Raw genomic sequence first — 15,362 nt, forward strand, 5'->3', positions numbered from 1 at the left:
ATGTAGGGAGCATTTTCCATCTATGATTTCATGAATGCATTGAGTCTTCTAAGCAGTTTCAGTCTTTTCAAACACGGTCTTCTCACCTTTCTCTCTTGTTAACATATGGCCATTCCATGTCTGCTTCCTTTGTGGTGTTCCCTCCCTTTTAAGGTTAAGGTCATAGGACTCAATTTTAAGTCCTTTTCTCATTCTATACTGTCCTCACATTTGATCACTTCTTCAGTTCCATGCTTTACACTTCGTGGGATTGCTTGTAAATTGCCATCTCCAGTATCCAATGGACATTTGCACTGAAATGCCTACTAGTTAACTATAGGTAATATCTACTGCTTTTATTTTTGTATCCTCACATGGCTTGATCCACCTTCTACTGGGGGAATTCCATTTTTCTCCCTCTCATTGTAGCATTCAACCTAACTGATATTCATTTCTACTACAAATCAGAACTATTTTTAAAATAAGTAATAAAATTTAATTGAAATATGAATTAATTATTGTTTTTAGGTTACTCTCCTAAAAAAAAAATCAAAGTTATAAAAAGCAAGATTGGATTAGTTATGTTCATGTCTGTGTCCTGAGGGCAACACAAAACCTGGCTAGAGTTAGTCTATTTTTATTTCTAATGTGAGAATCATAATGATGGTCAAGGAATTGTAACACATTCTTTAATCATTTTGCACATTCAGGCTTGGTGTTTCTTTTTTAAAGAATAAACAAATGAAGTTTTCTCTAGTAAGAATTTAATGAACAAAGAAAACTCATAAACTGAGTTAATACAAAGTATATATTTCTTCTCTTAACCACAGTGTATACATGCACATAATATTATGTAAATAAAAATAATTTAAATCTTTATAAATAGTGAAATAAATATTAAAATAGATAAATAAATATTTAAGTAGATAAGTAAGTAGATAGATCAGCATGGGCATCTATGAGGGACGAGTGCCTGTAGAGTAGAACATCATGTTGCTTAATATTCCTGAAAACACTGGACAAATTAATTCAATTCAGGGCATGATGAGAGCAGAAATGAGAGTCTTTGACATGGCAGCACAGGTGGAAGTGTGGTCTCGTTAGTGAGAATCATTTCTCAGGTTGAACCAGGTGTGTGTCATTCCTTCCTCCTGAGTCTTTCTTGCAAGTTTGTTGATGAAGAGAAGGATCTCATGACTTCTGCTCTGACAATCTCCCAGGCACAAGGGCTGTACTTCTTCTCTTGCAGATAGACAGTGATTCTGTGGAAGTATTTCCTCACAGCCAGGATGGAGTCCTCCTTCAGCAGGGGAGTCCCTTCCAGCCCCGCCTCCTGCATCAGACAGGCTTGCAGGTCAGTGAGCTGCTGATAAAGTGCAGTGCAGAACTTGTCCAGGAGGGTCTCATCCCAAGCGGCAGCCGAGCCCTCTGTGCTGAAGAGCTGGAAGGTCTGCTGGATCATCTCATGGACGACAGCGATGGCTTGAGCCTTCTGGAACTGGTTGCCTCCAAACGCCTCCTGGGGGAATCCAAAGTCATTTCTGTCCTTCAGGCAGGAGAAGGGGGAGATTCTCCTCATCTGTTGCAGGAGCATCAGGGCCCTCGTGTTAGCCAGGCTGTGGGTCTGAGGCAGGTCGCAGTCCAGAGAGCAGTTGGAGTGGCAACTGAGCAGCACCAGGGCCAGGAGTAAGGACAAGGTTGGGGACATCGGGGATCCTGCAGATGCTGCCGGCCTGGCTGAGGTGGGGACTCTGTGAACCCTGCTCTCTACGTTCTCTGAAGACCTTCCTTCAGGCTTGGGTCTTAAATAAGAATGTATTCATTTCCATTTTCTGAATATTTCTTGTGACTTTCTACTTCTGTTTTTGCTTTTCATTTTGCACTCTCCAAATGGGTTAGGGCAGTGTTTCGCAAATATTTTTTTCCATTATTGCCTCTGCCCCTGCCCACAGAGCCTTCTTAGATAGTTTTTCCTAATTGCCTCCGCAACATTAAATTTTGATAACACATATGTCCTGTGTATGTATTTATGTACTCCATGGATATCTCTACTCTGTACATACAAAAAGTGCAAAGCTTACTCTTTGTATTCACTGCAGGATTAAGAATGACAAGAAGTTTTAAAGCTATTGAATTTTTTTTTTAAGCTATTGAAGTTTTAAAAAATTTTTGTCGGAGTAGAGTTGGTTTAAAGTGTTGTGTTAGTTTCAGGTGTACAGCAAAGTGAATCATTTATACATACGTATATCCACTCTTTTTTAGATTCTTTTCCCATGTAGGTCATTATAGAGTATTGAGGAGAGTTCCCTGTGCTACAAAGTAGATCCTTATTATTTATCTATTTTGTATATAGTAGTGTGTATATGTCAATCCCAATCTCCCAGTTTATCCCTCCTCCCCTTACCCCCTGGTACCCATAAGTTTGTTTTCTTCATCTGTCACTCTGTTTCTGTTTTGTAGATAAGTTCATTTGTACCCTTTTTATAGATTCCACGTATACGCGATATATGATATTTATCTTTCTCTGTCTGACTTATTTCACTCAGTATGACCATCTCTGGGTCCATCCATGTTGCTGCAAATGGCATTATTTCGTTCTTTTTTATGGCTAAATAATATTCCATTATATATATATGTACTACATTTTCTTTATCCATTCCTCTGTCAATGGACATTTAGGTTGCTTCCATGTCCTGGCTATTGGAAATAGTGCTACAATGAACATTGGGGTGCATGTATCTTTTCTTCCCTTTTTTCTCTATTTTTTAATTACTTTTTATTGGAGTATAGTTGCTTTACCGTGTTGTGTTAGTTTCTGCTGTACAGCAAAGTGAATCAGTTATACATATATCCTCTCTTTTTTGGGTATCCTTCCCATTTAGGTCACCACAGATCACTGAGTAGAGTTCCCTGTGCTATACAGTAGTTTCTCATTACTTATCTATTTTATACGTAGTAGTGTATATATATCCATTCCAATCTCCCAATTCATCCTACCCCCTTTTTCCCCCCTTGGTATCCATAAGTTTGTTCTCTGTATCTGTGTCTCTATTTCTGCTTTACAGATAAGTTCGTCTGTACCATTTTTCTAGATCCACATATGAGCAATATTATACGATATTTGTTTTTGTCTTTCTGACTTACTTCACTCTGTATGACAGTCTCTAGGTCCATCCACATCTCTGCCAATGGCATAATTTTGTTCCTTTTTATGGCTAATATTCCACTGTATATATATACCACATCTTCTTTATCCATTCATCTGTTGATGGACATTTAGGTTGCTTCCAGGTCCTGGCTATTGTAAATAGTGCTGCTGTGAACATTGGGGTGCATGTATCTTTTTGAATTATGGTTTTCTTCGAGTATATGCCCAGGAGTGGGATTGCTGGGTCATATGGTAGTTCTATTTTTAGGGTTTTTAAAAATTATTTATTTATTTGGCTGAGCCGGGTCTTAGTTGCAGCATGCGGGATCTTTAGTTGCAGCATACGGGATCTTTTTGTTGCGCCATGCAGACTCTTAGTTGTGGTATGCAGGATCTAGTTCCCTGACCAGGGATTGAACCCAGGCCACCTGCATTGGGAGTGCGGAGTCTTAACTGCTGGACCACCAGGGAAGTCCCTATTTTTAATTTTTTAAGGAACCTCCATACTGTTCCCCCTAGTGGCTGTATCAGTTTACATTCCCACCAACAGTGCAAGAGGGTTCCCTTTTCTCCACACTGTCTCCAGCATTTATTGTAGGTTTTTTGATGAAGGCCATTCTGACCAGTGTGAAGTGATACTTCTTTGTAGTTTTGATTTGCATTTCTCTAATAATTAGTGATGCTGAGCATCATGTGCTCTTTGGCCATCTGCATATCTTCTTTGGAGAAATGTCTATTTAGATATTCTGCCCATTTTTTAAAGCTTTTTTAAAATATAAATTTATTTAATTTATTTTTTGGCTGTGTTGGGTCTTTGTTGCTGTGTGCTGGCTTTCTCTAGGTGCAGTGAGCGGGGGCTATTCTTTGTTGCAGTGCGTGGGCTTCTCATTGCAGTGGTTTCTCTTGTTGTGGAGCATGGGATCTAGGCACACAGGCTTTCGTAGTTGTGGAACGCAGGCTCAGTAGTTGTGGCTCACGGGCTTAGTTGCTCTGCGACATGTGGGATCTTCCCAGACCAGAGATTGAACCCATGTCCCCTGCATTGGCAGGCAGATTCTTAGCCACTGCGCCACCAGGGAAGTTCCTTCCACCCATTTTTTGATTGGGTTGTTTGTTTTTTTGTTATTGAGCTGCATGAGCTGTTTGTATATTTTGGAGATTAATCCCTTGTCAGTTGCCTCGTTCACAAATATTTTCTCCCATTCTGAGGGTGATTTTTTCATTTCGTTTATGATTTCCTTTGCTGTGTAAAAGCTTTTAAGTTTAATTAGGTCCCATTTGTTTATTTCTGTTTTTATTTCCATTTCTCTAGGAGGTGGGTCAAAAAGGATCTTGCTGTGACTTATGTCATAGAGTGTTCTGCCTATGTTTTCCTCTAAGAGTTTTAGAGTGTCCAGTCTTACATTTAGGTCTCTAATCCATTTTGAGTTTATTTTTTGTGTATGGTGTTAGGGAGTGTTCTAATTTCATTCTTTTACATGTAGCTGTCCAATTTTCCCAGCAGCACTTATTAAAGAGACTATCTTTTCTCCATTGTATATTGTTGCCTCCTTTTTCATAGACTAGGTGACCATAGGTGCATGGGTTTAACTCTGGACTTTCTATCCTGTTCCATTGATCTATATTTCTGTTTTGGGGCCAGTACCGTACGGTTTTGATTACTATAGCTTTGTAGTGCAGTCTGAAGTCAGGGAGCCTGATTCCTCCAGCTCCATTTTTCTTTCTCAGTATTGCTTAGCTTTTCATGGTCTTTTGTGTTTCCATATAAATTGTAAAATTTTTTGTTCTAACTCTGTGATAAATGCCATTGGCAATTTCATAGGGATTGCATTGAATCTGTAGATTGCTTTGGGTAGTATAGTCATTAGCACAATATTGATTCTTCCAATCCAAGACATGGTATCAATACATCTCTCCATCTGTTTGGGTCTTATTTATTTATTTATTTATTTATTTATTTATGGCTGCATTGGGTCTTGGTTGCTGCACGCGGGCTTTCTGTAGTTGCGGCGAGCAGGGGCTACTCTTTGGTGCAGTGTGTGGGCTTCTCATTGCGGTGGCTTCTCTCACTGCAGAGCACGGGCCCTAGGCACACGGGCTTCGGTAGTTGTGGCATGCAGGCTCAGTTGTTGTGGCGCATGGGCTTAGTTGCTCCACGGCACGTGGGATCTTCCCGGACCACGGCTCAAACCCTTGTCCCCTGCATTGGTAGGCGGATTCTTAACCAGTGCACCACCAGGGAAGTCCTGTTTGGGTCATCTTTGATTTCTTTCATCAGTGTCTTATAGTTTTCTGAGTACAAATCTTCTGCCTCCTTAGGTAGGTTTATTCCTAGGTATTTTTTGTTTTTGATCTGATGGTAAATGGGATTGTTTTCTTGATTTCTCTTTCTGATCTTTCATTGTTAGTGTATAGGAATGCAAGAGATTTCTGTGTATTAAGTTTGTATCCTGCAACTTTACCAAATTCATTGATGAGCTCTAGTAGTTTTCTAGTAGCATCTTTAGGATTTTCTCTGTATAGTATCATGTCATCTGCAAACAGTGACAGTTTTACTTCTTTTCCACTTTGGATTCCTTTTATTTCTTATTCTTCTCTGATTGCTGTGGCTAGGACTTCCAGGTTTATGTTGAATAATAGTGGTGGGAGTGGACATCGTTGTCTTGTTCCTGATCTTAGAGGAAATGCTTTCAGTTTTTCACCATTGAGAATGATGTTTGCTGTGGGTTTGTTGTATATGGTCTTTATTATGTTGGGGTAGGTTCCATCTATGCCCACTTTGTGGAGAGTTTTCTTCATAAATGGGTGTTGAATTTTGTCAAAAGATTTTTCTGTATCTATTGAGATGATCATATGGTTTTTATTCTTCAGTTTGCTGATGTGGTGTATCACACTGATTGATAAGCTATTGAATTTTAATTTAACTTTACAACTAAGTTTTCAGAGTGACTTTTAATGACTATATTTACTTATATAAACAGGAATGTAGCAAACTACATATTCAAATAAAATTTATAAACATTATAGTACTACCAAGGTATAGATATACTTAAAAATCATTCAACACTGCTCAAAATCATTGAAATTTTGAAATTATTTTCTTAATATTTATTTTTAGGTACTTAACTTTTAATTTTGCTTCATATCATACAATAATTTTTTTTCAGAAAATAATTTTTAATTTCACTACTGCTAGATATTCATCTAGATATTGTAAACATTTTTTTCTGTTAAGCACTTGCTGTAATTATGGATGTGTTTAACAATTTCAGTAGAATTAAATGATAAAATATAACCTTTTCTGTATTTAATATGCAAATATAATTTTCTATTTGTATTTAATTCCCATAGTGCAAATCATACTGAGACTCAAACATAAGCAACATCCACAAGACAGCCAATGGGAGCTCAGAAGTAAGTGAAGGCCACCTCTCACAATATTACTTTGAGATCAAGCAAATGATGGAGAGAAAGTCCTCCAATGAGCCATCAAGTCACCATAGTTTGGAGCACTGATCGTGTATGCAGTTTGTTTATCGTCCATGAACTCAGTGTCAACGCTTCTTGTGTGTATGATACATAGGAAAACCCAAAGACAAAAATGAATACTAAGGAATAAGATTTTGTTGTATAGGGTTAAGCTTTGGAGTGCCACAGCATTGTAATAGCAAAATTTGTCATACCCCTAAAAACTAATGTTTGTACCCATGGAAGCAGTTAGCATCCCCAATGAGAATGCATGATTTAGCAGTCATCATCAATTTGAATCTTTCTCTCTATTTTTGCATTAAATTTCAAATTTCCCTAAGGATTTTCAGAGGTTCCAATCCAAGTCTATCCTTTTCAATCCAAAGGAAACCATCTTCATAATTAATTTAGAACTGAATAAATATTATGTCTTGGAAAGAATTAACTTTCAGCTCCAATCTTTAATACTTTTTATTTTGCAGTGGAAGTTATGTTGCTTCAGCCCTCTACATTCCCATCTTCAAACAATAGGTATGTGACCATCTTTGGCAAATCAGCTCTGCAGTAACTGGACTCTGTCTTATTCTCTGTGGTATCATGGGCACCAGGCGCAGTGTAATCACTCAACAAGTAGTTTTTACTAAAGCAATTTCTTAGATTTTCTCCTCCTACTGGAAGTCATTTGCAAATGACCAAGCTGTTTTGCTTCATCAGGGCCATATTTGCTGGGATTATAATCGAAATGGCTCATATTTCCACTCTTCCCTTACTGGTATCAGTCATGCCTACTGAGTTTATTGCTAAAACCACTAGGATTATGTTTCCTTTAAGGTGCATATGGTTCTGGGCATTCAAGTTGCAGCACAATTTTCAGCCTTTGCCTGGCACTATATTAAACTCATGAGGATGGCCTCATCTCTAATTTGCCCTCTACTAGGTTATAATAGAAAAGAACTAGCCTGGTGTCATATACAGAGCCACCTGTCTGAACTCAGACTCTTCCTGAATCTCACAGCTCACAGTACCAGACACATATTACTCCTTAGTGGATCTTTATTGATGTCGCAATTACTACGTTTCTCCTGAGAATCTTCGGAGACTTTTCACAAAGAATGATGAATGATCTGTTGCATCCTGTATCTTCGTTCCATTCCATGGGAGAGTGGGCTCCTTTCAGTTTGATTTCCAAAATTTGGCCGGTAATAACTAAAGCATGACTTCAGGTCCAAAACCATGAGTTTGGATTCTGAGTCCTTGGTCTGCTCTTTTTTTCTGCTAACCTGCCCTTTCATCTTTATTTACTCAGCATGAATGTATTCTTTCTTCTAAATGACAGGTATGTAGCCTTTAAAGACTTTTATGTTCTTAAGGTTTGGTACCCCACAAGGTTCATTAAAGTCCTAATCCCCAAAGTGATGGTGTTAGGTGGTGGGCCCTTTGGGAGGTGATTAAGTCATGACGATGGAGGCCTCACAATTGGAATTAGTGCCCTTTTAAACGAGGTCTCAGATAAATCCCCCAGTCTCTGCCAAGGAGAAGTGGACAGTGTGTGACCTGGAAGCAGGCTTTCAGCAGAACTGGACCACGCTGACACCCAGATCTTGGATTTCCAGACTATGGAACTGTGAGTAGTTTCTGCTCTTTACAAACTACCCAGTCTATGCTATTTTGTTGAAGATGCCCAAATAGTAAGACATGTCCTGACCTATTGTATCCTCAGAATACCTTCCAGGCGTGTGTAAAATACCTAAAGGGAGAGACACCATCTTACCCAACCCCGTTTCCTAGACAGCTAGTCCAGTCCCTATCATTTCAGGAGCTCAATCATATATTTGATAGATATATTTGATAGATATGACGTGAAAGGACAATAATCTACAGATACTTTAAAATTCTTTGTGGTTCTACAAGGGAAGTTACAATGGAATATTGTGTGAGGTATTTTTTAAAAGACTTTGCAGCACTATTTTCTTCAAGTTCACATTTTCAGTATTTAGCAGATAAGGATGAGAATCACGGGCCTGGACATGAATGGAAGACCCACTCTCCACTTTTCATTCAGTCATCCTCAAGTACTTTCAAGGAGCTACGTGGCCCTACTTTTCTTGTCTCTCTCAGGCAAAAAGGAAACAACTTGTGTCTACACTTGCAGATATTTTCCTTGTTAGTCTATGCCTTTTGGAATCAACTTGAATGCTTCTTTCAAAGAGTCAATCACGCTGTGAACTCTAATGAGTGACATCCATGTCATCATACCTAAGTTGAAATTGTGGAGTCAGACCCCAAGTCAACTTTTTTTTATAATGTGGGTGGAAGCAAGAACATTGTTTTGGTTTCTTTTCTCTAGAATGTCATTAGTACAAATAGTATAAAAATGAAAAGTAGTCTTATTCATTGAACTTGTCTCCTCTTCCATTAGTCACCCAATAACTTCCCAACTTCTTTGCACTTAGATTCCCATGAAAATAAATTCAGGCCAACTAATGTGGGCAGAGGTGATATTGCCCTATACTGTCTTGGCCCTTGAAAACATCCCATGTAATCCTCATACTTTTTCCTTTACCACTGAGTGGAATAGACTCACACACCACAAATCGGAAATCACACGTTGAATAGAGCAACGCCACACAATAGAGGGCACCCATGTCCCTACATCACTGTTTAGAGGAGGCCAGCAGGAAAATTGATCTGATTAGGAATGCCTGCATTTTTCTCTTAAGGATGGAAAGGTAAATTTCTATAATGACCCAATTACTGACATCTTTCTGTTTCTCTGTGACAGCAGCTATCATGAAATTAACTGACAAATGTCTTGAACAGCATACTATGCTAATAACCTTTCCATTTTAAAATAAACGTCATAGTTGGGAATCCAAATACCCTCCAAGAAGTTAAACAGATTTTAGAAAGCACATTGTAAAATTACTTGTATAAGAAAATAGATTGTGTTCTTCTTTGTAAATATATTTTTGTAAACTCGTGACACTTCAGATATTTTTCAACATGTGCAGAAATATGAGTGGACGTACCTTTAGAGGACTAAACAGACAATAATCATTTGATTAGAAGTGTCACAGGTGTACCTTTCTTCTTTATTTGTTGACAGTAATTGGAGAATTATTACATGAGAGAAAGGAACACTTTAATTTCTCCTCTGATAACCTCCCAGGCACAGGGGCTGTATTCCTTTTCCTTCAGATAGAGATGGATTCTTTGGAAATATTTCGGGACAACAATTCCCAAATATGGACAGTCCAGATTGTCATTTTCCACTGGCTTATGCAGTAGTTCCAAGGTGTGATCAAGGCTAGAGGGTAGTTTATGGAGTAGGGTGTTGTTCCAAGCAGCTTGGCTTTCCTCCTTGTTGAAGAGGTTACCATCTGCTGGAGTGTCAGATGGTGGTAGCCGGTGCTTTGAGTCGTCAGGATTTCTGTGATATTCCCTCTTTTCCAAGGAAATTTGAAGTCGGTTCTGTCCTCTAGGCATGACTGAAACGGGATCTTCTTCATCTGTCTCAAAAGTATGAAGAGTTCCCTGTTCTGTAGGCTCTGGATCCAAGGCAAGTTCCAGCCAAGAGGGTGAGCAGGGATGGAGCAGAGTATCACTCCTGCCACTAGCAAATAGATCTGGGCCTTTGAGAATTTCAGTGATTCACCCGCTGGCCGCGAGGGGGCGCGCGGGCACCACTAAATAATTAGCCGGAAGGTTCCTTCCCTGGAACCCGGGACAGCGCGCTTCTCTAGGCGGCAGCGACAGGGCGCTGGATGTCTTTTGATGGGTTCGGCTAGGGAAACGCTGACTTATGAGAGTTTGCAGTTTCCCGGTTTGGGCAGCGCGAGAGAAAGTTGAGTTTCATCCTCACGGAGCAACTTTATACTGATTTAATAGTGAGAAAAAAACTTTTGTCTTCGCGATGCTGAGTTCTCAAGTGGGAGGCTTGTTGCGGCCGCGCCAGCGACAATTTTGTCTGGTTGGAAGCTGGAACCTTGCATTTTCGGGCTTTCCCCTGAGTTTTGTGCTTTATTTTCGCACAGAAACTTGAGCGAGGCCATTTTTGGGAAAGAAGCCGTTTTCTGAGGGGTTTGAAGCTGGGAAGCGAGTTGGGGCCGATTTTACAGCTTCGGGCTCGTTTCTGGCGCTATGCTGCGACGGCTCAGAGAAAGGGGAACGCGGCGGCGGCGATGGGACGCCCGGACGGTGTTGGGGACGCCCTGGGGGTGAGTCGGAGCACGGCCACCACCGGGGCCGAGGACGCGGGAGCTGAGCGCGCCTGTAGGTGCTCTGGGACTTCATGGTGTCTTTCAAGGATACAGCGTTAACGTGGGGGAGGAAGTACTGTATAACTGAAAAGTAGGAACATTAAAAAACTCACAGGGGGCTTCCCTGGTGGCGCAGGGGTTGAGAGTCCGCCTGCCCATGCAGGGGACACGGGTTCGTGCCCCAGTCCGGGAGGATCCCACATGCCACGGAGCAGCTAGACCCGTGAGCCATGGCCGCAGGGCCTGCGCGTCCGGAGCCTTTGCTCTGCAACAGGAGAGGCCACAGCAGTGAGAGGCCCGCGTACCGCAGAAAGAATAAAAAAAACAAAAACTCACAGCATTTTATTTTTTATATTTTTAAATTAAACTTACATTGCTTGACTTAAATTAAATATTTTAGATTTTTTTATATTTTAAGATATTTTCTGAAAATATTTAAATCTTGAAGGTAGGATATTAAAATATATGGGTATTAAAACAGCATTTTATTAAACTACTTAAACTATAGTTTCTTTATACTAAAACAAGAATTTAATATAATTTTACTTTCCTAGCTTTAATGGAAGCAAACTCATTAATATTTTCAAGACTACTTCTTTACCTGTTTGAGAGAACTGCAGTGTTTGACAAGTTCTTGTGACTCTGTGACAGTCTTAAATAATTTTTATTTAACTCGAGTTTCTGAAACCCCTTTCTCAGAACTCCAGCTTGACTGTAGTGTAGAAAGAAGAGTTATTAGTGTCCTGTACAAGCAGCTGAGGACATTTACCAGGTCTGATCTTCTCATTTTCTCTAGTAAGAATTTTATAGACTAAACAGAAATTACCCAAATTTCACTGGCAACGTGAAGCCTTCCTCTGTAAGACTGTCAGCGTCATCCAAATGCAGGGTCATTTCTGTCTTTATTTAAAATTTTGACATTTTCTTCAGCATGTATGTTGTGGCATTTCCATTTTTATATATTGCGTTAAAATATGATTTATCTTGATCACTTAGATTTGGTGCCTTCTTACATTCCATGCTTGAGGGAAGCCCTCCCTTTCTTTACCCAAATAGCCAGGAAATAGCTTTCGAAGTAACGTTGTGACCTTTCATAGCTAAAAATATAGGAATGGCCCATTTCTCGTCACCCTCTGCCCCATGTACATTTTATAACCCATTTCCTGGTCCCCATAACATTTAAAAACACCTTTGTCTTAAAATAATATCACCAGAGGTGGTCTGAGACTAACTGAGGATGAGGGAAGGGACCGTTTATCTCATTTATACTATTCACAGAGCAGCAATTTTTCCTCGATGCTGGTTCTCTGCAAATGTTTCAAGTGCTATAGGATTTCTCTCCTTAATGTACCAGACACTGCTCTAGGCCTGGAAACTTGGGCTTTGCTCCTTCGCAGTCCAGAAGGCAACCCCTCTCCTGCAGTTTGCATTTGGGGCCTCAACACGCAGACCCCTGACAGTGTTAAGGGAGCGGCAGTCAAAGCCTTTCTTGGCGGGGCTGATCATGGACTCTACAAGTTACTATATGTCACATTAATGCTAAAGGCAGCTATGTTCACTAAATTCAGATTCTCAGACTATAATTTGCAAACTTCATTTAATCTTTACATTTGCCTGTGTGACAACTACTTGAGTTGTCTCAGTTTTTTAGAAGAGGAAATCAAAATCTGATGTCATTTAAATTGAGGAGCCCCAGATTTTTGTCAGAGTGGAGCCTTCTGCTGCTCCCAGGCCCTCCTCTTCATCAGCTCTGAGCACTGGCCCTCAGCTGCACTGAGCACGTGGTGCTTCCCTCATCCTAATCCTGCCTCTAAAGTCTGTCTTCCCTGCTCCCTGGAGGGCGGTCACCATCCCTGCCTTACTTTCCTGGAATCCACATTGCCAAGCACATTGTCACATATATATGTGCTGAGCACACTTTTGGTGACAGAAGGAAGAGAATGGTATGAATTAGCCCTTGGTGTTAACATTTATGCCACTCTTATCCGTAGACTATGTCTGGAAACATGAGCTATGACTCCTATAAAGTCATGTGGAAGAATTCAAATCTAATGTCTTAGCCCCTTAAAGGGGACATGGAGAGAGGCGAGGCTAGTTGTATTTTGGTGCATTACAAAGCATGAACATACGGTAAAATGTCAAATGTCTAAGTACTCTTATTAGAATTTAAAAAGACACAGATTGAGACTCAGATTTTATTTCAACCTTGGGTCTCATTTGGATGAGTACATCCTATTGGATTTATACTCTGTCCTTTTCCATGAATGTTTAATTTCCAGCGTAATAAATAAAAGAAACGTTGAAGATGCGACATTATCTGTTGCCGAGAAATTGGAAAAACTAGGAAAAAAAATTGGCATAAATACAGAATTGAGAACCTTGTACTATTTAAGAATCTCATTTGCAGGCAGGTACTCAGAGCAGCTGGATACAGGCTCCCACAGCCAGACACCTGAATCACCAGGCTCACCGGGGCCTGCCACCCTCCTCACTGAGGTCACCCAGGATGATGTTCTCCAGCCCTGTCTGCACCCTTAGCTGTCACCTGGCCCCGAACCACGGCCTGCCAAAGCAGGAGACCCTCACAAGTTCTGCACCTAATGGAAGAATCTTTCCATTGTTTTCCTGCCTGAAGGACAAGAAGGGTTTCAGGTTCCTCCAGGAGCAGCCAGTTGCAAATAGCTCAGGCCACCTCTTTCTCCATGCGGTAATCTAGCAGATCTTCAACTTTTTCAGCAAAGAGGGATGATAATCCTCATTGGACTGATCAGCAGCTAGAATTGTTGGAGACCTGTTTGGTGCAGAAAATGGAGATGGAAAGACTTTCTGAGCAATGAGGACTCCAGCCAGACTTTGAAGAACTCCTTCCAAAGTACCAGGCTCAGGGAATTCCCTGGTGCTCCAGTGGTTTGGACTCGGCGCCTTCACTGCTGTGACTCGGATTCAGTCCCTGATCCCACAAGCCGCTGGACGTGGCCAAAAACAACAAAAAGGAGGAAAAAAAAAAAAAACCAAAATAAACACAAAGTACCAGGGTCGATATGAGAAGGAAAGTACACAACTGCTGTGCCTGGGACATTGTCATACTGGAAGTTAAGACATGAAAATCAGTAAATGCTTTCTTTGTCTTAATAAGCTCATCAGAAAACTCAGGAAGTTGAAAAGGAGACTTCAGCTTCCACAGTATGTCTCATCTACAGTCCTCCCTCAGTACCCGAGGGGGAGAGGTTCCAGGACCTCCACGGATACCGTGGATCTTCAAGTTCCTTATATAAGATGGTATAGTATTTGCATATAACCTACATACATCTCCCATATACTTTAAATCACCTCTAGATTACTTATAATACCTAATACAATGTAATTGCTATAAATAGTTGCTGGCACGTGGCAAATTCAAGCTTTGTTTTTTGGAACTTTCTGGAACTTTTTTTTCAAATATTTTCAACCTGTAGTGGTTGAACCCATGTATTTGGAGGGCTGACTGCACTTATTAGTGGCCTCAATCTTGTAAATATTTACTCAGTTCAAAGACTTTTTTGTCTGCTTCCGTTAAAAAATATATTGAGTCATTTTGGCAGATTTTTATCAAAAATAAGAAACTAGTTTTGAGTAGAAAGAAATTTCATTTTAATTTATAATAATTAGTATTTATTATCTTAGGATAATTGCTATATTTGCAAATTTTACTATTTATGTTATAACAAGCTTTGCCTTTTGTTTTATTTTGCTTTGTGGGGGTAGTTTAATCTATATTTTAAGTGCTGAGTCTTAACTTTCTTTTTTGGCCGCGCACAGCACATGGGATCTTAGTTCCCTGAGCAGGGATCACAGCCATGCCTGCTGCAGTGGAACCACAGTCTTAACTGCTGGACCGCCAGGGAAGTCCGCTGAATCTTACTTTTGCTTTTATTTTCTTATTTTTTTATTGGAGTATAATTGCTTTAAAATGTTGTGTTAGTTTCTGCTGTACAATGAAGTGAATCAGATATATGTCTACAAATATCCCCTCCCTCTTGGACCTCCCTCCCACCCCTCCCCCATCCCACCTAGGTCATCACAGAGCATCGAGCTGAGCTCCCTGTGCCAAACAGCAGGTTCCCCCTAGCTATCTGTTTTACACATGGTAGTGTATATACATCAATCCTAATCCCCCAGTTTATCCCACCCTTCCCTTCCCCCTCCACCATGTCCACACATCTGTTCTCTATGTCTGCGTCTCTACTCCTGCCCTGCAAATAGGTTCACCTGTACCATTTTTCTAGCTTCCACATATATGCGTTAATATACGATATTTGTTTATCTCTTTCCGGCTTACTTCACTCTTTTGCTTTTAAAGAGGTACACAGCACCCTTAAACCTTCAGTCACCCTTAAAATCCAAAAGGCACATAAATAGTTTCGTTAATTCTGTTTATGTTTTTGCCGATATCCCAGTAGGAACTGAAAGGAAATGCCATGTTTTGATGCCATTTCTTTCCTGGAAACTTGAACTTGCCACCATGGGAA

At 40.2% G+C, this 15,362-nt stretch overlaps 1 protein-coding gene, 1 long non-coding RNA gene and 1 pseudogene across 2 annotated transcripts in view; 1 reads left to right on the forward strand and 2 right to left on the reverse strand.

Annotated features, from left to right (window-relative positions):
• LOC137227896 (uncharacterized) overlaps positions 1 to 15,362 on the forward strand; it is an 85,358-nt gene that overhangs the window by 24,700 nt on the left and 45,296 nt on the right. The window contains exons 2-3 of the long non-coding RNA XR_010945042.1: positions 11,554 to 11,649; positions 13,262 to 14,133. This is a non-coding gene — a long non-coding RNA (uncharacterized lncRNA). The remainder of the gene's footprint in view (positions 1 to 11,553; positions 11,650 to 13,261; positions 14,134 to 15,362) is intronic.
• Positions 1,118 to 1,687, reverse strand: LOC137227892 (interferon alpha-1-like). The gene has a single exon (XM_067744519.1). It carries the CDS (start codon positions 1,685 to 1,687, stop codon positions 1,118 to 1,120), a length of 570 nt encoding a protein of 189 aa, XP_067600620.1.
• LOC137228271 (interferon alpha-8-like) lies at positions 9,670 to 10,888 on the reverse strand (annotated as a pseudogene).

This window comes from Pseudorca crassidens, chromosome 7 (genome assembly GCF_039906515.1).
Source record: "Pseudorca crassidens isolate mPseCra1 chromosome 7, mPseCra1.hap1, whole genome shotgun sequence".
In the NCBI taxonomy this organism is placed as follows: Eukaryota; Metazoa; Chordata; class Mammalia; order Artiodactyla; family Delphinidae; genus Pseudorca; species Pseudorca crassidens.